Source organism: Vanessa atalanta, chromosome 5, assembly GCF_905147765.1.
Source record: "Vanessa atalanta chromosome 5, ilVanAtal1.2, whole genome shotgun sequence".
In the NCBI taxonomy this organism is placed as follows: Eukaryota; Metazoa; Arthropoda; class Insecta; order Lepidoptera; family Nymphalidae; genus Vanessa; species Vanessa atalanta.
In genome coordinates, this window is record NC_061875.1 from 11,721,265 (window position 1) to 11,748,713 (window position 27,449).

The window sequence follows — 27,449 nt, forward strand, 5'->3', positions numbered from 1 at the left end:
ATTTATGGGGTAGTAAAACTAACATTTTGAATAAAAGACCTTGAGATTTTTTCATTTCACGCGATAATTTGTTCGTGATTCGCATTAAAATCAAAGCTAATCAAAAGTAAATTGTACTAATGGACGGATGTAGTTGATGAAAAATTCAAAACTCAGTGCACCAATCATATTGTGGTGTAAAAATTATATCTCATCTAGAAAACACTGGCCCATTGCCAAATAAAGGCAACAATGGGATCACTTTACTTGGCATTCTGCCAACGCTTGACGGAAATCGATTCGTCAGCTGCAATCTGAAGAAGGCATTGAATTGGATTAAAGGTCATATCTTCTAACCACTAGTACCTTATAAGGTTTATATAAATAAAGTGATTTTTTATTTGTGAATTTTTAATGGCATTTGATAGACTTCTTGTTACGTATCCGCTTAAACCGCTGAACCGATTTAGATGAAATTTGGTATGGAGATAGTTTGAGTTTGGAAAGGACATAGGCTACTTTTATTAATTCACCACTCGAGAGGGTAAAATCGTGGGCGACGGTCTGTGTGCTATATAGTAAAGTTTCATAAATTTCATGCAGGTTCAGCAAGAAACTTATATAATTAATCCCTTTAATTCGCCGTTGAAAAAAAAAAACAAAATTACTTGTCATATAATCTTATTTGGCTATCTTTTTTAATTAACGACTACAAACGTCAGCTCCTTATAAAATACAAAATTATACCTTATGTATTTAGCCAGACCAGAGGTTTATGACGTCAAAATGGAGATCAGATATTATAGACACATGTTTTTTAAGAATCATATATATTGTGTTATTTAAAACTAGCATTATTAGTTCATATTTGTTTTGAAATTAATACGAATGTTTATTATCATTAATCACAAAGTCTTAGAAATAAAACGTCCGCACTTTGTAATTCAATGCAAATAGTTCTTTGGGTATTATGAGATTTATAATATTTAATTTAATCAGTTGGTAATAAAACACGTTCAATATAATAAAACAATAATTTAATATTCCTACACTTCATGTATACGGTATTAGTGTCAGCTACGCTGTTCTGTAATCAGATGATGTAGTTGTTACCCGTGGCTTGCGGTTTACCAAATGTATATTATATATGTAATTATCACGTGTATAAGCATTATGTTTTTTTTATATAAGTAAATAAATACTGATCCTATTTGTTTACAACATCTTTGTTATTATTCAAATATCTTGATTCAATATAGAGGGATTACACTTTCTTATTTATAATATTATATTATAGATGTATTAGTATCGACCATCATCGCATTTGTATGGAAATGGGATAAATTTGTTTATTTTAAAAAAATAGCTCGACGATGCGCAAGAGCTACATCTAATTAATAACACAACATTATTTTTATTTTTTTGCCAACCGAATTATTTAAAAAGCCAGTATGAAATACCCTATACCTATACTTTGAGATAGTAATCATGACTTGGGGAAGCCTATCCAAAACGTGAACATCGGCATACACTCTATACATATTCTTAAAGCGACGTATGAGGTTAAAATAACAAAACACCATCATAACCTTAGTCTAGTTGACAGTAATTATAATCGGATGCTTGTAACGTATAATAGATCCGCTCAGTTTTATCCGGTTCCCGTCGGAAAGAGTAGTTTTAAGAAGCGTTATCTGATAAACTAACGAACAAAACATTAATAATCAAGAACTTTTTGTACGTACGTAATCATGTGGTATTATCATGTACAACTAGTGACAGTATATAACTGAAAATAGTTTAAAATAATCGATTATATAAAGGTGTTATGTAACGTAGCATTAAATGAATTTGTCTCAAGTGATTCCCTTGTATTAATGTTAAAATAATATAGAGCAATGGATATTTTATGTAAAAGCAACTAAAACACTAATTATTTTATATAGTATAACGTCAACTTTTTTATTCGTTACTCAAATACATCGTTTTACCATTTATAAAATTAAATCTACAGTCAAAATGTATATGGTAAAAAAAATAAATGAAACTAAAATTTTTACCTACTATTTTTTAATTGAACACACTCTATGCCCTCAATATTCTATGTTAAGATCACCGATAGCCCACACACTGCTATCTTATCGTAATTACCTTTTAAGCACTAATAATAGCCTTTTAAGGGGGTAAAATTAATGCAAACAAATTAATCATGAGACGTAGGATTCCTATAAACAAGTCATGGTCCTTGAAAACAAGTATAGCTGATAATATTATATTTTAGACGGCTTATTAAGTACTAAGAAGGAAGTTTAATTTTATATGTAACGTAAAGATTTTGCTAAAAAATTGGCATTCTTTATTTTTGCCAAAAAGGTTAATTTTTAGTTGTGTAATCTATATCTCGTACTCTGTGTACGAATATTTTATATTTTAAATGACGCCTTGCTACACTTATTGTAAAAAGAGTGATGTATTTGCATAGGAAATCACTTCATATATCACTTATAAAACTTTGAAAATCGACTTAAAGTGATTCGTGTTTCTTTAATGTTTGTAATTATTATGTCAATAACACAAATAACCTTCTGAAATTACACAATCGTGTTTTGTATTGAGTTATCATGTAAATTCAGTGCACTAAGTATTCGTTTATATATTACATAAGAATTACTTTAAATATATTAATAGCCTGTTTGTTTCTTTACTGCAAATACGAATACAAAGCTAAAAATGGTCGCAAGAATAGGCTCGTAATATTTGATCAAAGTTCAGTTCATGAAACTCGAATCGGAACACTCGCCCCTGCTCAATCAAAACGATTGTCGTCTGACCCACTGTGTACCACTGTAAGTAGATAATAGCAATGGTAATAATGTATTGCGACTCGTAACTACGCAGTTGACTGATTAACCGATCGCTCTTCATTTCGCCTATGCAGTTGTATAAAAATAAATTTTGTATCTGTTTGTGATTAAAAGACTTCGACGCCTGTTGGTCATCCCATTGAAGTAAATATTTATTTTCAATGTAGGATGTTTTTATGTAATTCACTTATTATAACTAGCGACTAGGTGACGCTGCATCACATCAACTTCAATTCTGCTCAACTGATCGCTATGACAATTGATCTATGAGTTTATACGATATTTAATTTACAAGTATTAGAAGTATTTTTTTGAGAATTTATTGGTCATAGCTAGTATCTAGTAGATAAGATAGATATGTGTCTAAAATCGCGACAGCTTAGATATATATTTATTATAAGTCGACACTTATTATTTTGGACGTCAGTATCTCAGACATGTATTAGAAAAAATGATTTTGTATGAAAATTTATCAACCAATTGTTGATTGATTTTTATTATCACATTACGCTAACCGTGACTCCATTCGTTATTTTAATGTTTAAGTAACTAATAACTTGGAAATTTTTAAATCGAAATAAAAACCTCTCCATTTTCAATCCAAAGAAAGATTTGATTTACCAGGTATGACAATTAAAAAGTTTACGAAAACGAAATCATAAGAATCTTCTATATAACATTGAGAATATTTTATAATGTAATTGTAAAATATGCTTTTGTATAAAATACCTTTTCTGCCGAGTATTTCTAATATTGCTTGCTTATATTACCATTTGTAATCCCGTCCATATCGTGCTCGTTTAATTATCTGTTTCTCAGCCACTAATTGAGTTTGCATTTGCAATCTATACATTAATTGAAGCACGCACATTACCTATTTTAATAGTATTTATAAGTCCTTAGGGTATTCAATATATAATATCTATAGTAAAAAAACGTTTGTTATTTAGCCGGGACCCAATCCGGCTTCGCACGGGTGCAATTCTGATACTAAATATACTACAACATGACTTTATATACAAAGTTCATAGCTTTTTGTTATTAGACAATACAAACCGCTATGTCCCTGCGTTTTAAATCTGTAATATCTTCGAGAATATTCATTTAAATTACATGCTGTAGAGGAACATATTGATTAATATTAAAAGCACAATGTATTTAAGGTACTTAATTGGATAAGGATTAATGCTGTCTTGCTTAAAATCGCTTCGAAAATAAGCCATTAGCCAAAAAGTAAAGGATTAAAATGGTTATTGTGGGTTATCCCTGAGAGATAGACATATACCATCGCGGACCTTTTTGGAGACCTTTTTAAGGTGTACAATACTGTAGTATATGATTTTAATTTTTCTTTTAGTCTTTGATTTATCTTGTAGGGTTAAGTCAGCGTTGCAATGTAAGCGCAAGAAATGTGTTTATTTACGACATAACATTAGAAACCTTTAAAATTATCAGTATTTCTCTACAATATCGTGCATGTATTATAAATATAAACCTTCCTCTTGAATCACTTTATATATTAAAAAAAAAAAATCCGTTGCGTAATTTTAAAGAGCTAAGCATACACAGGGACAGACAGACAGCGGTAAGCGACATTGTTTCATACTATGCAATAATACTATTTATGAATTTAAAAAAAGCATTACTTTGATATTTAATTTATATTAGTTGATATTGAGTCGTTGATTATTTAAGTTTCATCATCAACTGAAAACTCGTGATATTGTTATTCTAAATTCAGCTCACGAATGTTTATTCATGTGTGATTGGATGATTGTACTTTCAACTAAAATTCTTATATCTTCACACTTACCCATTTCGTCCTTAAAAATGAAAATTCCATAGTATATTCTTATTAAGGATCAAACATTTTCTATAAATAGGCATTCATTTAAAGTTATAAGTGATAAGAAGTGAGATTTAAGTTATTCTATTGTTGATAGAGGAAAGGGACGAACAAAGAAACGATGGATGGATTGTCTGAAAGACGATTTGGCTGGAAAGAATGTTACTTGTGAGATGATGTCAGACAGAGAAGTATGGAGAAGACATGCTGCGCCGACACCAAATAAAATTGGGATACGGGCAGGAGGATGATGATGTTGAGGCATTCATTAAAAACGAATAAAGAAAGAAAGAACACTTTTATTTGGGACCGTACAAAACATTTACACAAAAGAACATAAAAAAATTAACAATAAAAAATTAATTGATACAAAAAAAGGGTTAAAAGAAACAAACAAAAAAAAATACTATATTACAATAAACATATATGACGTGTCCCAAATAGGTGTACCATTCAGCAATTAATAGGCGTGGACACCTAATGCTGGTTAATGTAATGTGTAGTCAAAATTAGCAAATATTTCATTATTTTATTATTGTTTTTATAATTCTATTCACATAATAGTAACGTATATTTTTCAAAATATTTAAATGCTATAGTTCTATCGTATGTATTAACGTCTTGCTGCTACGATTGCTATCAGCGACACCCGTAACAATAACATTCAAGGTCTGTTTTTCTAAAGTTCTAGATAAACAACTACATAATATGTATGAAAATCTATTTGAATAGTTAATATACACATTTAACAACAATACGTATGATAATCTGGATATTGTCATAGTAGTTCTTTATTATCACCAGTAATTTTTGTTCTAACAAATGCAAGGTTTGTTCAATAAATGTAAAAGAACGTAAAGAATCGCAGTATGTTTTTTTTACCATCGATCAAGAAATGCGTTGTAATAAACGACAATGTTTCATTAATATAGACTATTCTGTACCCGTCTGGGTAGGTACCACCCACTCATCAGATAATCTACCGCCAAATAACAGTACTCTGTATTGTTGTGTTCCGGTTAGAAGGGTGAGTGAGCCAGTGTAATCACAGGCACAAGGGACATAACATCTTAGTTCCCAAGATTGGTGGCGCATAGGTGATGTAAGGAATGGTTAATATTTCTTACAGCGCCTTTGTCTATGGGCAGTGGTGACCACTACTATTATACATAAATACAAACGTCAACAAATCTGTAAGCGGTTATTTTTGACATATTTAAGTCGTATGAATCATATAATTTACTACAAGCCTTTGAAGTATAACTACTGGGTTCTATATTTGTTGCGTGTTGTACAATGGCAGCTGTAAATTCCTTGGGAAATAATAATTAAAATTGTTATAAGCGTACTAGTGTTTTGTACTACTATGGAATAAATATATTTAGGCATCTAAGAGCAATGAAAATACACTTTAATCTAAACGACTAAACGTAGTATAAAAAGACATCGATATGAAGTAAATACAATAAAGACTAAATTGACAGCATGTGAAGTAGATCGATAAATATTTGTTTAAACTTGTAATCTAAAAGATAAGTAAATTAACTTAAGATACTCCTAATCATACTTATTATCACTAAGAGCTGTATTCACAGATAGTGTGAAGTGGGGGACGAGATGAAACGTAATCAACTACTCTAGATATTAACAGCTATACAATAGCCGGAACAAAATAATGTTCAATTGCCTATTTAGAGTCGAAGATATGTATATTAACAAGTCAATACCATGCATTGTTGATACGAATGTCATTTATATAGTTGCACGTAAGACGTAGTCCCTGCGGAATCTTTCAGTAAATGTATTAGAATAGTAATTGTTTTGAATTATATATTGTTATCTGGTAAGCATCGAGAATCTAATTTCAATACTATTTATTTATTATGAATTAATTCTTGTTATATAAATACATCCAAGAAATAGTCCAGAAATGATGATTCAGTACGTGTTAGGATTATTTAAGAATATACATTACATATAACACAGAATCCAGAGACACGCGGCAAATAAATTATTTGCCAAAGGATACAAATATCGTAAAAAGATAAGTCAAGCAGTTTCAATCATTCTCATTAACGGACATGCGTGCTTTATTGCCTTCTATATGTTATATGAAGAATAAAAGATCAAGATTGTTGGGTCAACTTATATCTTTTATTAACTTATTTCTTCTTTATTCAAGTAGGTTCATAAAGAAACTTTTGGATCGTCATGTTACAATGTTGAATCTAATTTAAAGCTACTTTTATTAGATATTTTCGAACAAATGTTGAAAACTTTTTATTAAGTACGTACGCTCACAAACCATAAAACAATCCGATAAAATACAATGTTAGAACATACAAGGGAGATTGTTGACAAGGCAACATCGATACAATACGAAGCCACGGATACACACACATCAAGCTACTATTAATATTAACATACACAATGGATTTGAAATATTGTAATGATGGATTACCTATTTCTATGTTTGTTTTTGTATTCGTACATAACACTCCAATTTTCAAGTTCAAACCGACTCGTGCCTAAGATACGAGTGTGCAAACAATGTTATTTGTTGCTTCTCTCAGATACATTTGCGTTAGTGTTGTGTAAACTGGTTATGAACAGATTAATACTCGGTTGTATTATTTATTTACTGAACGTCAAGAACATGTAATGCACGCTTGTCACGTCAATAGTCTAATTTTAAAGCGGGTGGAATTGGAGCGCAGACCGTAATATAAAATAATGTTGGAACGCAGTTCTTTTACGCGGGTTACAATAGAGTGAACTCGCAGAAATCGTCACATAAGGATACCTTTCCTCCTCATGCTCATTCTCGCTGTCTCTTAACGGTTTCATATATTATTATTTAACTTTTTTTTTTCGTTTATATCACGCAGGATTTTTAATAATAGTTATGTTTTCTTGTCATTTAATTATTCTCAAACTTTACTTTCGCATTTATATAATAAGTATAGTTAAGATATTTTATGGAAAAAAAAATCTACTTTGTGAAATGAATTATGAATTGTCTAATCAGGTTACAATGAGATTTACTAAGGACCCGTTTAAATAGGCACCTTATTCGATTATTCGGTATTCGATCGTCAAACACAACGTAATACGCAAAGGATACAATATACTCCTTGGTTTAGCCCTATCAGGAATTCATGTGCACACGTTGTTCTGGTGTAACTCGATTATACCGTCTTTGATCACAGATGAGAAAAGTTTAGTTTCAAAACACAACAGAACGTGTACGTGTGCTTCTTTTGTTGAAACAATTTAAAGAGTTAGCGGAACTAGTCTAATTTAAATAACAAGGGACATATAATTAATAATAATTACTAGTACAAAAATAAACAGTTCTTTTTAGTGTATCTATAAGATTAATTTGATCCTGAAATATATAAAGTCTGTATTATACATATATACTGTAGTCTACATAATTATGAAATTGTTCTTTTTTCAAAGTTAACTTTGATGTCGAATAAATCCAATTTTACCAGTGTCCACGTTCATGAGCTTCTCGAAGATAAAAAAAACGGACAACTGAGAGTTAAAAAATTCTTTAAGCTTGTGCTAATGAACGCCCTTTCACACGATACGCTAAACTCGATTCACAATTTGGACCGCCGTTCCTGGCATAAATTATATATTTTTAATGATTTAATTACAAATGTATAGTTTTCAGATTTTTCCCTATACCTTATACCTATACTTGTAGACAGTAGTATTACTTGACAAATTTCATAGAATAAGAATAAACGGAAAATACCATGTAAATTTTGATTCACTTCATTTTTTGCGGGATAAACGGCCGTATCTTTTTTTACGTTCATTTAGGAGTTCGATTTTTTCACAGCTTCAAGCGACTTTATTATATTGTTTTAATTTCAACTCTATCCCACGCGCATTCCCGAGATAAAGCGTCTTGACAGACGTACGGAATTTAAGGTAATCCTATAAGGGTTCCAGTTCATTTCCTCTTGAGTTACGGAAATTTTAAATGTAGAATTCGGTCAAATTTCAATATTATTAGTCTGAAAAAAAAAATTGTAGCTTATGTAATTATAAAAAGGTACTGAAGGTGCATATTACTAGCTATGTATGAATAGACAATAAAATGTATTCGGGTTTTAATTTAACTCCGACCTGTTTAGTTTTAAAACATAATTGTAAAAAACAAAAACATCGATATTAATGCCGAGTTTTATGGATTTTGCGGTCATCTGTAACGAAAACGACCCTGAACTATAATTTATTTATCATTTTTTTAATAAACTCCATCTAACGTTTACGAAGATCGTTAAAGTAGATGCAATGACTTGTTCATATTATTGATCGTTTCATTATATTATCACGGTCGGAAAACACAAATAGGTACTTTATTTGTGCGATCTTTACCAGATTACATACAATTTCTTGTATACTAACATCGATAACGCATCGTTTTGAATACCACATTTATATGTTAGAGACTATAAAGCATGATTTTGTAGTAAGTTTTTATAATTATTACTAATTCGAAATAATCAAATAATAATTAGTAATTTACTAATGACTATTTAATCGGTTACAATGTCCACAATCACAATTCTTATTCTACTAGACTAGTTTGTTTCTTGGTTTGAACATCGTGCGACAATGGCAAATGTTGTCTACTCATGCTCATTAGTACCTAGACAACATTTGCCACAACCATTTGTAAAATTGTAAGACAAGCTTCATTATCAAATATATATTATAAACATTTTTTAACGGGTGGCTAACTTTAATAGATTATTATAAAAACTCTAATATAGAGCAATTTCATTTGTTTTTTCTTAAACCATTGATTTAGATGAAAGTAAAGAGAAGCTAAGCTGGTACAAAATAACGAGTGTATAAACTCGCTAATTCTCAATCGATTCATATTAAGGCGTGGATACGTGTGAAGTGTGTTTCATTTGAGTTATACAAAGCATTACATCATTCCTTCGAAAAAAAAAATTAAAACAATTCAAAGTAGATACTTAATAGACATAATGTCTGTTTTCGTAATTATTCCCTATTTCCTTTTATTTACATAGCATAGTTAATAGTACAACACCAAGGGAACCATTAGCATTAAGAAATATGATGATTCAATTTAATTGCAAAATAGTTATCATAATATTTGTACGTTATCGATACGCATAAACCGCGATGCAACCCCTCTGTCGCCAAATCGATCTGTGTGGAACGAGACGTTATGCTCAACATTCATGTGCCCCTTCTTTCGCGAATAGCACATAGTGGACATGGTCAAGGTAACAAGCAATCGAACAACGTCAAAGACACCCACCTTGCAAACATCAATACGTGTAATATACATAGTTTCAATGCAAAATACCTTAGGAATTTTGGAAGATTCATTACAAACCATTCCGAGATGTAGCGTCGTGCATGCAAAGACTGTCAATCTTAAACTATAATATTTTATATGTAATGATTATTAAAAATATTTTATTATACAGCTCTGATACAAATTTGTTCTTAATTTTAGAGGTATTAGGTACTGTTAATAAAATAAGTAACTTTATGCATATAAATTACTCCTATCTACAGGAAAATATATAATTCCATAATCAGTTTAACAGAAAATCATTTTTCCCGTTGTAATTTAGCACGAAAACAATCGTCATATATTAGCTTATATCGTACTAACATAATATGCATTTTATATACAAATGAGATCAGAGAAACAGCTGCGTTTTGTAATTTATGATTATTAGTGTAGGGAGCCGTGTAAAGATAATATATATAGATTAGAGATATTGCACGATAAGGACCAAGCTTACACGCGGGCGATTCGTGGGAGATCAGAGATAATCTTTTTTGGCCAATATACCTACTGTAGGTACCATACGGTCACGTTTATAGAGCCTGCTATGATTCTTAAAGAAAACATTAATAATTATCATAATTTTACATGAATTGTTTAAATCTGTATAGTATGTCAATACAAATATATACTTACATAGTTTTGAATATTTTAAACCCATCATTACAGTTTTTAAAGTCGATACTAGCGATTAAGATTTTAATGTATATTTTAATAGTTTCTTATGACTGTGAATCTAGTCGTAACTAGTCCGCGCTTCAATATTATATAATATTTATTTTTACTTAACAAATTATATTTATTCTATGCAATGACATGAGTGTAAATCATACTCGAATGTATGTGCCATTTATTTGCTGAGACACATCCAAACATTCTAATTGATCATAGTATTAAGATATTATATGATTATTCACTAAGCTGCCGTAAACAAAATTATAATTAATAAATATCAATCAAGCAGCAATCATTCAATCAATACATACACGTATCTTATATCTTATCGCGCGTCGTCAATGTATTGATGGAATTACAAACTTTATTGCAAATAATTTATTACTTATCTCGTCTTGCGATTATCGACAAACGATATCCGCAGATTATGATTAAGATAACGTCAATAAACAAAAGATTTTCACATTGAACTTTGATGTGAAGATTATCATTATTATATGAAGAAATCAATTGTATTTAATAATATACTGTCAATTTCGATTTCTCATTAAATTGTTTTCCTTACTGATAAGATTCAAGGTCATTCAACTGGTTTGTAGTTGTATATTTAAAGTCGTATGGATGGTACGTTGTTACTAACGTTACTGCTACTCAAGTTCATGTTTCCTAAATAAAGCCACTCTATATTTTATATTAACCGTACATAAGCCATAAAAATAAATAAACATATTTATATCTAATATATTTTAAATAAATTATTATGTCAATATGTGTAAACACAATGTCATGTATACATTGAATAAAATATACTGAGTACGGACGAGATAAGTCAGTTGTAACGTATATAATAAAACAAGGGTGCAATAAAGATAAATTTGTTACAGACACGAGGCATGCACGTGATTTCGATTCGTTATATAGACTAATGCAATCAAAGCCTAGGAGGTATCGCTCTCCATTAGGTTTTATGTGCGACGTTGTAAGTGCAACGTTGCAAATTGTCCTACATTATTTAATAAGACTCGGAATCAATTTGCTTACGTAAAGAACGGGTACATATATAATACGATGTATATTTTTAAATAAATATAAATGAAAACATTTATTTCTATCTTTTCATGTAGTCAATTGATATGTTGACGATGCTCAGAATTTGAAAAAACACCTAATATTCAATTTAGTGTGCATAGAATAAAAGTTATATGTAATATACTATTCGGAACACTGACAATTACGTCAATAAATAATTAGCAACCCTAATTTACCCTAACAGCGTTGACGTTAAAAAGTAGACATAATGATCTGTCATATCATCTACCATTTGACGCTTTCAGGACACAATGAATAGTATATCGTCTTTAATTTTTTTACGATTCTCAGAATGCTAAAAATGTTATCAAGTATTCATCCATTGCATAAGTTACGAATAGAAAACTTATAATATTATAATTTACAAGAAGACTATGAAATTGCATAAATGCATTCATTTAATTGAGTTTTAGATTGGTACACTTTCTTCGTTGGTATTTGCGACCCACACTGAAGTGTACCTACATGAATCATTGTACGTTATGCATCAGAGCCAAATCTTATCATGCTTACACTATGAAATATTACCGGCAAATGCCCGTGTGAGGAATTCATTCGTCCGCCAAAGTGATGCCTACTTGTTATATGTGCACAAATTTTCGTCGTGTGTATTAAAATACATTTTTCATATTTTCAAATTACATCTAATAGCTTGCTTGTACTGCCCGGTTTCACTCGCAACTACATAAAACTATCTGCAATAATTTAATAAAAACTTAATTACGCGTCAAATGAATTAGTTTGGTATTCAAGACTCGTGTGTTTCCACACATAAATATATGAAATTTGGAAATCAACGCGTTGACTATGGACTTCAAAACGTACGACGTTTCGATGAATATTCAAATTAAGGGTTTTATTTTAATACGATTTTAAAATGAGTAAAAAAACCAAACCACATAATGGATTTTATTAAAGCCCGTAAAAATATGGAGACGAAATATAGTATCATATTTAACTTTTTATCAATGGGTTCCTATGGGTTATTGAACTAACCTCATATCAAATATGATATTCACTTACTTCATTATCAAACGAACGAGTGATATTCAATTTGAAAGAAAATTAGAAGTATAGACGCATGGCTTCTCTACTTTTAATTTAAAAAACAATGTGCATATGAAATAAGTACATTGTTTTTTAATATTTATATAAGTAAGTCATAAATGAGAAATACGGATAATGTCAAAATTGATTTGAGTCGAAATTTTATTATGAAATATATCAAAATATGTCCACAGCTTATAGATTCAAATTTGAGTAAGTCATTGGAATTGCAAAGGTCAAAATTTTATTGTGTCAATTATCCGACCATCCGTTTCGCAGTGAACGATTTTTGTCGTTATACAAAATGTTATAATTATATTGTCGAAGACGATTTAAATCTATATTAAATGGATTATTGAATAAGAATTAATAACTTATTAGACGAAATGTCCTCGCAAGGTTTTTTTGTTAATTTGTCTATTAATGAAAACCGTATCATAATCCATTGAGTGGTTTAGAAGGAAAAAGCGGTGATACAGACAGAAACAGAGAGTGATTTTGTTGTATACTATTTAGTATTATCTATAAGCTTATTGTATTCCTTTTTTATTAAAAATACTATTCGCTTATGACTATTAGCAAGGGATTCTATTTTTTTATCTTAGAATGACGGACGTATTACTGGTCTATCTGATAAGTGGACACCACTACCCATTGACATTATGAATTTTAACCATTCCTTGCATCGCTAATGCGCACCTATCCTTAGGAACTAAGATTCTATTTATGTTGGATCTGTAGTAACACTAGCTCACTCACCCATCAAATCGGAATACAACTTTACCAAGTATTGCTGTTTGGCGGTAGAATATATGACGAGTTCGAGACATGAAAATACATGTACCATATCCCGAACTTAAATCACGAATAAAATTTGTACGGTACTTCCGTAGAAATTTCAAATTTCCTCATTTTCACCCCCTTAAAGGATAAGTTATCGTAAACGTTTTAACGACTGACCATTATCCATAAACTCAAGCCTATGCCAAACATGGGTGATGAATTTCCAAATCGCTTTCCAAAAGTGACATTTTACTCATAAATAGAAGATTAAATAGCGATTTTCATGTTGGTAACTTTCAAAAGTAACGACAACTCCATATAAACGATATCGATTTCCATATTTCTAATATCAAAAATAACGAGTTTCAAAACAAAATTCTCTTCCCCCTATTAAAACCTCATAGAAGTTGAATTTTGTTAGACATCTTGTTTAAGCTACACGTATGTCAATCAGTCATTTTAAATTTTTTTAAGTAGGTATTGGTATTGCTTTATTCAAAATTAAGGAGTTTTAAAAAAAGGACGCAGCTATGTAGCTTTTTATATTTTTCTGTAATTAGTTTTTTGTTACCGTCATTGTTTTGTATAATTATTATTAAATCGCTAATCATGTTTTTTTTATTATAAGTCAACTGCAGGCATTTTAACAGTTTATCGTTGAGATCTTTGAACTATATAAATCACGTGAACGTAAAATGGAGAAATATTTATGTTAATTAAAACAAACCGTGTCTATTTGTGTGAATTGCTTTACTCAACTCTGACCTTTGGCTAAGATCGTCAGCTATTTCAGTACTGGCGCTTTATATCTGTCCACGACTCAACGGTATGTGGGTGTATGAAAACTGAATGGTGCTATAAAAAATATACAACCTTAAAATAATATTCTTAAAATATTTTCAATCTACTGTAATGCAAGTATATAATATTTAAAATTAGTTTTATATACTCTTCCTATTGGCTTTTTATGTTTTTTTTTTGTGTGTTTATATTTAGCTATACAATAGAGTGTCAATGAACTTAAAATATCAATTACCTTTTATATTTTTTATTTTATTTTATTTAACGTTTATCAATGTGCAATTAATAAACTACTTCGATATGTAAATATATAGTCATAATTCAACATCTAATGTTTTAAATAAAATGGTAGCTTATCAGTCTAAACAAGTTTTCATAAGTTATTAATTCGTTTACCGTCCACTAAGTTCAGCGGCCGCCGCGTACGGTAGCTGTAAATGTCCCGATTCGTCTGCCATATTGGCACCTCTCCAGCGAAGCATTCCTCGTGTCATAGTAAACATAGATAGCACCATGTGCTCTACCATGTGATGGTAGTCAGACTTAAAGACGAACGCTCTTGTCAGAAGCAGTTGTCACGCTCTTGCTTTCCATTTAAAATAATTCTTAAAGCTTTGATTCTTGTATAATAATTACTATTAGAAATATAATATGTTCAGTTTATAATGCTTACTTGGTCTGTTTAAAAATTAATTATAAGTAGAAATTATATTTCGTATAACAGTAACCATTTGGAATGCAAACATTTTGATATATCAAAAGTTCCCATGGATAGGAAATTATAATAAATGTTTATTTTAATAACTATATCTATTGTATAAATATTTTAATGTATGTTCCTTTGATAACGTTTTCAATATCATATCAATAGGGTAGAAATTGCTGTAGTTTATTTATGAGAATGTGAAATTATTACGTATATAGCAATCTTATTTATATTTACTTATTTGTACATTTGTTATTTACCGAATTCAGTCTCTGGTATGCGGGTTAGGGAGTAGAGAATCAATTATCAGATCCGCCCAATATTGTGAGAGTAGTCGATCAATACACACACACACACACACACACACATCAGCCCGCATTCGTCCACTGCTGGACATAGGCCTCTCCAAATGCACGCCACTGTGGTCTATCTTCGGCAACTCGCATCCAGCTCCTGCCAGCCGTCTTGCGCAAATCGTCACGTGCCTGAGGACGTCCTACACTACGTTTGCCGAGACGCGGTCTCCACTCTAGAACACGTTTTCCCCAACGGTTATCGGTTCTACGACAAATATGGCCAGCCCACTGCCACTTCAGTTTACTAATCCGGTGGGCTATGTCGATGACCTTGGTTCTCTGACGGATCACCTCATTTCTGATGCGATCCCTCAGAGATACTCCGAGCATAGCCCTTTCCATAGCACGCTGAGCGACTTTAACCCGGTGGACCAGCTTTGTCGTGAGTGTCCACGTTTCGGCTCCATATGTCATGACGGGTAGGACGCACTGGTTGAAGACTTTCGTCTTAAGGCACTGTGGGATCGACGATGTGAAGATTCGTCGTAACTTCCCAAATGCTGCCCAACCTAGCTGAATTCTTCTATTCAACTCATCCTCAAAGTTGTTTCTACCTAATCGCAATGTCTGCCCGAGGTAGACATATTTTTGAACAACTTCGAGGAAGGTACCGTGTATCGCAATCGGTTCCGGTAGAACATGTTCATTGAACATGACCTTGGTTTTATCCAAGTTCATCCGTAGGCCGATGCGCATAGAAGAATCAGCCAGCTCATTCAGCATCTGTTGTAGGTCCTGCAGCGTTTCTGCCATGATGACGATGTCGTCTGCGAATCTCAAGTGAGAGATGTACTCGCCATTGATGTTAATGCCACGCCCTTTCCAGTTCAGCGTCTTGAACATGTCCTCCATTGCATTTAGAGTTGATTGTCTACTTTAATTGCATTGCAATTAAAGTAGACAATCAGATGAATATTTAAATTTTGATATTATATGGAATATGGCAATACTAAATGCATAAACTAATATTGTATATACAGACATACTCATAAAACGATTTGAAAACCTCAAAGCGTAAAAAGTGGTAACAAACTGAACTAAATCAAAGACCCAAGATTTTTGTAAGTGAAACTTGGAACTCGGAAACTCGGAAAACTATCGCTAGTTCGAAATTTGGACTACGCCAAAAATGAACAAAAAAAAAACTTAGTTGTCACTTTTTTATTCCAATTGAAGTACATTTATATTATAAACAATTAAATATTTAAGCCCTTCATGTAAAATAACGAATGCCAACTTGACGCTTTTTATACCATCCAATTGTCAGTCTGGGACAAAAATGAATGTGTACTTCGCCCATAGAACTCATAGAAGACTAGACTCGTAAAGTCGGCTTTAGATATTTAACGTATTATAACTACTAGCATGGGAACCGCATTGACAAAGAACTCCTAAACGGGAAATAGTTTATTACATAATGTTTAACAATAATAAAGTGTAGACCTGGAATTACAATCGTCTTTAAAATAAAAGCTTATCTGACGGATGAGTATGCAAAAAGTTGATCTTTTTTGGAAATATCCTTCACAATCACTACAATTGACAAGACTAAAAGAATCGCTGCCTTTTTTATCCCACACATATTACACTGATAGCAATATACTTAATTTAGTTTTTTTTTTAATATGCTATTGCTATGTGGTTACTTAGTGGTAGGGCTTCGTGCAAGCCCGTTTGGGTACCATCAACTCATCATAAATTCTACCGCTAAGCACCAACGCTTTGTATTGTTGTGTTTGGGTTAGAATGTTGAGTGAGCCAGTGTAACTAAATTGACAAGGGACATTATAGCTTAGTTCCCAAGGTTGTCGCATTGGAATTGTAAGGAATAATGAAAATTTCTCACTTTGAACCTGATTCGTGCTTGTACCGTACCTGATCTATTCCTCTTCGTGATTGGGCTATGTGCAAGTTCCAAACTGCCTGCACTATTTTAAATAGGCCGAAACAATAAAAGGTTTATTTGTAAATTTTATGTAAACGTTTTTAGGTTGTAAAGCATCATCATCCTCCTGCCCTTATCCAAATTTTACTTGGGGTCGGCGCAGCATGTCTTCTTCTTCCATACTTCTCTGTCAGACGTCATCTCACAAGTAACATTCTTTCTAACCATATCGTCTTTCACACAATCCATCCATCGTTTCTTGGGTCGTCCCCTACCTCTATAACCATCCACATCCATACTTTAGGTTGTAAAGATAATTCCCTAAATCTTTTGTTGAAAGATCAGCGAGTGGTTGTTGTACCTCATATTATTTTACATTACACATTACATAGGCGGCGTTTTGAACCATTTTATGAATAATAATATAAGACTAAAACTAATATATTTATATATAAAATTATGTTCATGGATCATAACATTACACTACAGATACTGCATCTTAAGAAATTAGTCAATTTGTATTTACGACTGCAGACTGCGCAGTATTCTCTGAGATAAGACGCTAACAATTTCCGTGCAAATATTCGCATTCATAAGAATCTGATAATAATAGACGTTCGTAGTTTGTCTGTCTTGTCAACTTATAATTTATATTCTAAACAATATATTCTGATACAAATTTATTTATTAAGATTGCTTTTTATTATATATTATCATTTCAAATCTAAAAGTCTTGATAGTAGTTCAAAAAGGGAACCAAAATGTTTATTACATTGATTTAAATTACGTTACAATCTTTCCTTCAATTTTAAAATCGGGTAATATATGTAATTCGAATTTATATAATGCGGGTAGGCAAATATAATATAAGAGTTAATATTTATTTAATGTGGGTTTACGTTTTAACAGCTAGTAAAAGTCGGATTGTAAGAAAAAATGAAGTAATCGAAAAAGCCAATATTACTTTATGTGGTTTTGTTATCCTGCAACTTTGAAAAACATCTATTGAAATTAAGTAATATTTGTAAGCTTGTGCTTTAAAAAAAGATGCTTTAAAATTAATTTATTATCACAAATGTTTATTAAAGACGTACATATTAAATAAGACATCTAAAAATACTGATCAAAATTGCAATCTGAAAAGCTACTTTTTTTTCTATATTTTTAAAACCTATGATGCAGTAGCCTATATTCATTTGATGTAAACGTAAGTCTTCTTCGGCCATTGCCCCGTATAAGTACATGTCACTTGCAAGAACAGTGGTAATGAAATAGTAAAATATCTTAACTATTATTAAATACTAATGTTTTATCACTATGAAGAAGCAGAAGAGGCGTACGTAAATTATTATAGTAAAACCTGCATAAAAATTCATCAACGGACGTGAAAAATGACAATTTAGGTAAATATTAATAAATATATTATAAAGGTCGCTCCGTCTCGGCGAGGTTAATAACCGAAATTATCTTATATCACCTTAATATATTAAATAATGAGTTAATGCAGAGGTTACATAACAAGCCTACTTCTCGAAATTAGAGGCCGTTGTTCAGCAGTAATATCCCATTGCTGGACTGATGAACGATATGATTGATGCAATCCCATTACTTGATGTAAATTCAAAAATGAAGATTGATCAATTTCGCTCGGCAAAACAACAAATAACCTTTCATTATCTCCATTGACGTCATAACTTCTGCGATGTTTTTTTCCATTGCGAGCAACTGCTGAGTTAAATTTTTTTTCTTTATTGAATTTTAAAATAATTCTCTTTCCTAATAATGCCACTTGAGAATTTCTGCTAATTGATAAAAAAAGCATTCGTTTCTTAACAAGCAAGATATATATTGTATCAAATTACAAGTAACTAAAGGAGGTTAGATATGTATATATAAAAGTTATTGATATTATGAATAATGCTTATATGTATAAATGCTATATATACTTTAATAGATAGAGATTGCAAATAAATCTTGATAATATTATATTTTGCCATCAAATAATGCCGCGTAGCTAATACGGTAAACTATTGCGTACAATAATACGGTAAATTTGTGTTATAATTTTAAAAGGCTATATTTTTATATCAAAATCTAATTCTTAGTCTAGACTTTGTAATCATTTTTCTATTACGCGCTGTGTCACCTTGAAGACGAACCTGTGCGTGACATAGCAACTTATAAGTAGTTGGTGTCAATTGACGGCGTTCATGTAACACTGTGTAAATTTGTGTCTGATGTAGAAGATTGATGCGACATTGGTGCTTTTTGCTCGCTCGCATTGGTCAATAGTGCGCTGGTTTCAGCCGTGACGTCGGCCTGCGCGCGCATCTTCCATCTCACTAATGTTACTTTGACCTTCATCCGTATGGAAGACCTGCGCTGCTTTACCTTAATACGTAATATTTCAGCTGAAATAAAGTTTTGTAAATTATTTAATATGTGGGATTAAAAGGTCTAAAATACATTACTTAAATAAAAACTTTTTACTTACATAGTAATTGCGAAATCGTAATATTTCAGAATTGAAATATACCTTCGTAAACTTGTTTTTTGTTTATCGGAATATGAAATTAATCTAATTAGAAATGTTATTTTACCAAATGCAAATGAAAATAATAAACTTATTTATTTTTTAATTTAACTATATAAACAGCAATATCACGAAACACATGTTCAATTTTAATACTAACAATCTGCATGTATGGTATATTTAGCTATTTGGTACTACATACACTTATGTACTTTTATTTCAGGAGCAGTCATCAAATCGACTTGCCACCGTTTGGTCATTATGCCACTGGCATTTTCTTCCTGGACAAGTTACATCATCAAGACATTGAGAAGAAGTTCACCGAGCTCGCTGAGAGCCTTGGTTTGAGTGTGATTTGTTGGAGGACGGTACCAACTAACAACAACACCATTGGTAAGTCATACCTTGTTAAAAATATTTTGTATTTTAAATGTTTAAAAAATTAAATAAAAAGGAGATTAATGTCTTCTAGATATTATTATTATTACAAATATCAATTTGTTCATTTTGCATTGAAATATTTTTACTGCAATAGATTCTAATCTTTTTTTTTGTAGAAACATCATATTTTGTTTGTGTTACTTAAATTAATTTGGAAAAAAATATGCTAAGGGCTACTTTCAGATATAAATAATGTACTTAATACTTAATTATCGAATACTTAAAAACTAGAGTGATTGAAAAAGATTAATACTGAACTGAAAGCAGCTCTTATAAACTTACTAAAAAAAATATCACTTTATTTATCAATCAAACGTTTCGATCACCTTCATCGAACATTTGTCCAGCTTGTGCTGTGTTTGTACGGCAGTTTGCGATTTGCGACTATCATTCCAGGTCGTACACGTAGTACCTAAGTCGGTTGGGTCGTTAACGCGGCCGAGCGGTCTTGCGATGCTTGACCATACGGTTTGTTTAATTTAAAAATCTAAAGATTTTTGCTTGAGAAACTCACATGAGATCTATAACTCACTACCAATTACTGTTTATTTTAGATTTTGTTGTATGATATTGTGAGTTTATCTAGCATGATATCTTTATTTGGTAGATAAATGATTCATATGTACTTATGTACATAAGGTTGTATGTAAGTGCAAATGAATTGAATTATAGTTTCTTTCTTATTGAGCTGACTTGTTCGGAATTTCATGGCTCGGAACGTACACATGCTTAATATTTATTTTATTTTATTAAATGAAAGTTATATTTTTGTTTTTGTTAAGTGTAGTCCGTACTGTGAAATAATGATTTTTGAACAACTTGAGATAATGTACTTCGTGTGATTTATTAAAAACTACAATTAAACTTTATTTTAGAATCTCAAGTTTAGTTTCTGTTTTACGCTTCGATGGTAAAGTTCGTAAACTATCAATAAACCGTGTTCATAAATGCTGTTTCATAAAAGTAGATTAGTATCTTTGAGTTGAAATTAAAATGATGCATTTTATTTTACGAATACTTACAAAGCATTTATGAAATTTATTGTGTATTATATTTCAAAGTAACACATACAATTACCCATTTTCATTATTACCATCAGAGCGCAATGTATAATAAAACCTTTCATACTGTCATTTTAGGATACCCTTTTAGATTAAGGTTTATATTAGGGAAGACAAATGGATCAGTCAGTAATGGCCTTATTTGGCTCGCTTTCAGGTCAAGTGGCTCGTAACTCGGAGCCATATATGCGTCAAGTGTTTGTTACCGGAGATATCAGCGACGAAAACCAACTTGCACGCCAGGTAAGATTGAACATGGAAGCGAGACCCGTTTATCCGGATTAGACGATTAGACATTACTACAACGTGTAGAAATGATTCGAGTATGAACTCGCAATCGTGAAGTGATATTGCGATTTCAAACTCCTTCATATGTTTTCACTAGGACCCAAAGCACTCTTGAAGCATTTTTTTCAGATCGTTGTGACGCGGACGGGCTCGGCGGATCGACGCTCGACGTTGCAAACGTAAATTAAAACATACCCTATATACATTGCCCTTTCCTTTCGCGTATCGCGCTTTGGATAGTGTGTGGAATGGTATTTTATGGTGTTCACAGATATTCGTGCTGCGTAAACGCGCGTCCCACGAGCTAGTGGTGCCAGGGGCTCGCTTCTACATCTGCAGTTTGTCTCTGAAGACTATTGTTTATAAAGGACTTCTCACTTCAAACCAATTATGGGTATGTAAATCAAGTAAAATAAGGCCTATGAAAATATTTATGAAATATCCAGGAAAATATACTAATTTATTTTTATTTGTTATCACAGGAATACTTCAAGGATCTGACAAACCCTGCCTTTACTACATACCTAGCGTTAGTTCATACGCGCTTTTCCACCAACACCTTCCCAAGCTGGGAACGTGCGCATCCTTTGAGGTAGACTATATAAATAATTTAGTAATCGTTTTTTAATACCGTTACATTATCAATAATACCTACATACATGAATGTATTTTTTTTTACAGAGTGCTTGCCCACAATGGCGAAATAAATACATTACGAGGTAACGTGAACCTGATGAAAGCTCGCGAAGGTGTCATGAAGAGCGAGTTATTTGGTGATGGTATGTTTGCCTTATATTTACTCTCATAACTTTCAATGTTAATATTAAATCATTTTAAAAGAAATAGTAACAATAATATACGTATGTATGGTAAACAAAAAATTAAAAATTTTATAATAATAGATTAACATTTTATTTCAGATCTGAAGAAGCTATACCCAGTTGTGGAACCGAATCTATCCGATTCCGGCTCAGCAGATTGTGTTCTCGAATTCTTGCTACATTGCGGAAATAGGACGCTGCCGGAAGCGGTGATGACGATGGTACCTGAAGCTTGGCACAATGATCCTACAATGCCAAAAGAAAAGAGAGACTATTATCAGTGGGCGTCGTGTGCTATGGAACCCTGGGATGGACCTGCTCTAGTTTCATTTACTGATGGAAGATATATCGGTAAGTACAACACATGCTATCCTCCTATCTGTTTTTTTATAGATTACAATAAGATTTCTGTAAATACAGCCTTCTGTATTCCTTGCTATATTTATGAAATGAATTGAAATGAGAATATTAAATTAATTATTAAATTTTCTTACAGGTGCCATATTAGATAGAAATGGTTTGAGACCATCTCGTTTCTATGTAACAAATGAGAATATACTTGTGATGGCGTCCGAAGTTGGGGTTTATGATGTCGACCCAGAAAAAGTTATATTAAAGGTTAGCAAAGATATTATATTATACAATATTTGATACTGTTGGGGTGCTATTAGAATTACATTTATACCATAATATATCATATCATAAATTTGGTGTATACCAAATATTTACATATCAATGGGTTATTAGTAAAAAAGCAACTGCTCCTTAATGTCAATACTCTATTGTAATCTAATGTCAATATTCTATAATAGAATTTCATTCAACACATGCAGTTTTACTCACGACCGAGAACTAGATGAATTATATACGTAAATTAAGCACACGAAAAGCGCTGTGGTCCTTGCGCCTGAAGTAAATTTGATCATGAGTTCTTTGATTCCATTGGGACGTCGTGGCTTTTTTATTCATGACTAAGTACTATTAAGCAATTTAATCAATCTCTAAAAATATAACACATATTCCTTTCCGTTCCTTTTACGGATACAATGTCTACGTTTCCTTCTTACCATAACTTTCCTTTTTACAGAGTCGTCTAAAGCCCGGAAGAATGTTACTAGTCGATACGCAAGAGAAGAAAATCATCGAAGACGTGGAGCTTAAGTTAAAGATCGCGCAAAGCCGCCCGCACTCGCAGTGGCTGCAGGAACAGGTGCCTTTTATGTTTATATAATTTACAGAAAACCATCCTGTATATACATAGTTTTCTGGTAAATACTCAACACCTGTCATTCTAGGGATTTTTGAACTTCTAACTAATTATAATGAACTGAGTATTTAACTAGAACTCAGAGACAATAAGCATAAAAAATTACATATGTTCACCAAAGTTAAAGAAGAAATACCTATATTCAAAACTCCTTCCCGTAGAGTGATAAGCTAAATATTATCATCTCTTTTCCATGCTGCACTATATGTTGGAATATATATCTATATTTGTAGATGGTGAGTTATATATGTATGAATTATATATTAAGTATATTATATACATTTTAAATAGACGTTAACTTTACCAGAACACAGATCAATTAAACCAAGCAGATACCGTCGCATTTTTATAAAAGTACTATTCATGTTACAAGTTTTTCTATGTTGGTTACAAAAGTAATGAAGTTGACAATATTTCCTGTTTTTTTTTTGTTTCTGTTATTTAATACAAAATAAAAAGCGAAAGCAACTTATTTCAACTTAAACTAAAAATACGTTATTATTTGCAGATAACGATGGAGGATATCCACAAGTCAATCTCCCCTCAAGTGGACGTCCAAAGCAACGGATACGATCACAGTGCCATCTCCGGGCTCGGCGACAAGCGGCTGGGCCTGTTCGGATACACCATTGAATCCATCAACATGTTGTTGCTACCTATGATACAGAACAAGTAAGTGCACCGCGAAAATAAATGTTCTTAATGAGAATAGGAAACCCTTAATATTTACCTTTTTCTCCTTTAAATAGTGTCGGTTGGTATCACTCATTAATTTCTGACAACTATTTTTAATTTTATAATTTTAGTAAAAACAAAAAGTGTAAGTGTGCTATCAGTGGTGGTGGTAGGCTGATGTAAAATGTACGTGTGCAGGAAGGAGGCCCTGGGCAGCATGGGCAACGACGCGCCGCTGGCGTGTCTGTCGCGCTTCCAGCCGCTCCCCTACGAATACTTCAAGCAGCTGTTCGCGCAAGTGACCAACCCGCCTATCGATCCTTTTCGGTAACTATTCATTACAATATTTTTTATAAAGCACATAATTTTTTTGAAATATAGCCAGTATGGTAATGGTAAATCTTATAATCACGCACATAATGACTAATCTGTGGCAGTAAGTTAACGTGTCTGTTCCTATTCCAGCGAGAAGATAGTGATGTCCCTGCTGTGTCCGATCGGCCCCACCGCCAACATCCTGCAGCCGAGCGCTGATTTCGTACATCGCATATTTCTACCCCAACCCATACTCTCCCTACCTGACCTCGAGGCTCTAAAGCGGACTTCCCATCGAGGATGGAAGGTAGTGTAATTAAAATATACGATATACCTCTTTTGGTCCACGATTTATAGAAACGGATGTACCGTTTTTATAAGCTACGACGTTTAATTTTACAATATAATAATGGTTTTCTAAATTTAGATTACAATTCCTATTATCGTTTCTCGTCGATAAAGTACTTTATAATTTTCAGACAAATTGTTACCCATAGTAAAAATTTACAAAAATCTAAAAGTTTGCAAATCCTGGAAGAAACTAGTTCTCTCGTTTAATGAAGAAATGTATTATATTCAAGTAAACTTTATTATTAAGAATTTATGAATCGTCAATATTTAACCACCAATATTCTACCACCGTTCCGGAAAGCAGCGGCAAGATACTCGCATAATTGCTCTTTTTAATTGAATCAGTCCTTTGTTGGAACTAGAACATAAATCCAGGCGTCTCCATACAAAAAGTATTATTTTAATGACCAATAAGTTTCATTGATTAATTTTGTCTCAAAAAAAAAATATCAGATGGTAAATTGAATATATTTTCCGGTACGTTATCCTACCGGACATCGGGCAAGGAGCGCACTAAAGGCTCGCGGGTTGCACTCGGCAGACGCGGGTGCTGGACTGCACGTTCGACATCGGCGACGGGCCGCACGGGCTGGAGCCGGCGCTGACGCACATCGCGCACGCGGCGCACGCGGCGGCGGCGGCGGGCTGCCAGCTGCTCGTGCTGTCCGACCGCGCCGCCGGGCCCGCGCGCGTGCCCGTCAGCTCGCTGCTGGCGCTCGGTAATATTGCCTCATTTTTATCCAAACACCACAATAAACCGACGTCATCAGGTAGACGGAAACCATTTGTCTCGGCACTGAGCGCTTCTACGAAATACCAGACTCAATCCATTTAATACCAATAAGTCTGTAGTTCGTATTAAGATCGTAGTTACCTTCGCCCAGCTAATTATAATTATTAAATTATTGTAATTATACTAATTATTCTGATCCCTAAAGTTTTATTACACTCTATATGTTACACTGTATATATTAAATAATTATAATTATACTAATTATTCTGATCCCTAAAGTTTTATTACACTCTATATGTTACACTGTATATATTAAATAATTATAATTATTATAATTATTAAATAATTATAATTATACTAATTATTCTGATCCCTAAAGTTTTATTACACTCTATATGTTACACTGTATATATTAAATAATTATAATAATTATAATTATTAAATAATTATAATTATACTAATTATTCTGATCCCTAAAGTTTTATTACACTCTATATGTTACACTGTATATATTAAATAATTATAATAATTATAATTATTAAATAATTATAATTATACTAATTATTCTGATCCCTAAAGTTTTATTACACTATATGTTACACTGTAACAAATACAAAATATAATTACCCTAATAAAATCTCCATAAATAAAAAAAATATAAATTACTCATTTCTTACCGTACCATATTATTTATAGGCGCCGTCCACCATCACTTGATCGAAACGCGTCAACGCATGAAAGTGGGAATCATAGTGGAAACTGCGGAAGCTCGAGAGGTACACCACATGTGCGTTTTACTTGGTAAGTACTTATACCTTTTGTTTCAATTTCATATGCGTTCTTCTAAAACAATTACTTTAAAAATATATTTTTTTTTTTACAAAATAATTGGTGATTTTATTTAAAATAATAAATTTAACGAAATTGTATTTCAAGCAAAAGTGTATGAATTGATTATATGCTAATGATGAAATTATATGATAATGTCTTATATCCATATGTGTATGGGATCAATGGCTTTATTTAAACATACGATATCAAAAAATAAGAATGAAAAACCAAACAATGATGTGCATTTACGTGTCATAATATTTCTATGTATCAGGCTACGGGGCTGATGCTATCTGTCCCTACCTGGCTTTCGAGCTAGCTTTTTCTCTGCGCAACGACAACCTGATCGATCAGAACCTATCCGACAATGAAATATACTTGGCATACCAAAAAGCCATCGAGACCGGCCTCGCCAAGGTAATGGCCAAGATGGGGATCAGCATGCTGCAATCCTACAAGAGCGCACAGATTTTCGAGGCAGTCGGACTCAGTGAAGAGGTCATCGACAAGTGCTTCCGCGGCACGCAATCGAGGATCGGTAAGGGGAAACATAGATCGTAATCCATAATGCATTAAAAATAAAAATCGGTGTTTTTTTTCTAAACTTGATGGAAATTTTCAAATTGTCTTTATTTTCAGGTGGCGTTAATTTTGAGATTATGTCTCAGGAAACGTTTGACAGGCACGCATTGACTTACGGTGACTGTCGCGATATGCTTGTCTTGAGGTATGATCATGATATATATAAA

At 32.2% G+C, this 27,449-nt stretch overlaps 1 protein-coding gene across 1 annotated transcript in view; it reads left to right on the plus strand.

The window, feature by feature from the left end:
- LOC125064410 (glutamate synthase [NADH], amyloplastic) overlaps positions 1-27,449 on the plus strand; it is a 39,843-nt gene that overhangs the window by 2,859 nt on the left and 9,535 nt on the right. Inside the window, exons 4-18 of the mRNA XM_047671401.1 lie at positions 20,141-20,310; positions 21,577-21,662; positions 21,979-22,101; positions 22,190-22,299; positions 22,389-22,486; positions 22,628-22,879; positions 23,025-23,146; positions 23,616-23,738; positions 24,304-24,467; positions 24,669-24,797; positions 24,936-25,092; positions 25,678-25,855; positions 26,566-26,670; positions 26,975-27,238; positions 27,340-27,427. Of these exons, the coding sequence (XP_047527357.1) occupies positions 20,141-20,310; positions 21,577-21,662; positions 21,979-22,101; positions 22,190-22,299; positions 22,389-22,486; positions 22,628-22,879; positions 23,025-23,146; positions 23,616-23,738; positions 24,304-24,467; positions 24,669-24,797; positions 24,936-25,092; positions 25,678-25,855; positions 26,566-26,670; positions 26,975-27,238; positions 27,340-27,427 (2,169 nt within the window). The remainder of the gene's footprint in view (positions 1-20,140; positions 20,311-21,576; positions 21,663-21,978; positions 22,102-22,189; positions 22,300-22,388; positions 22,487-22,627; positions 22,880-23,024; positions 23,147-23,615; positions 23,739-24,303; positions 24,468-24,668; positions 24,798-24,935; positions 25,093-25,677; positions 25,856-26,565; positions 26,671-26,974; positions 27,239-27,339; positions 27,428-27,449) is intronic.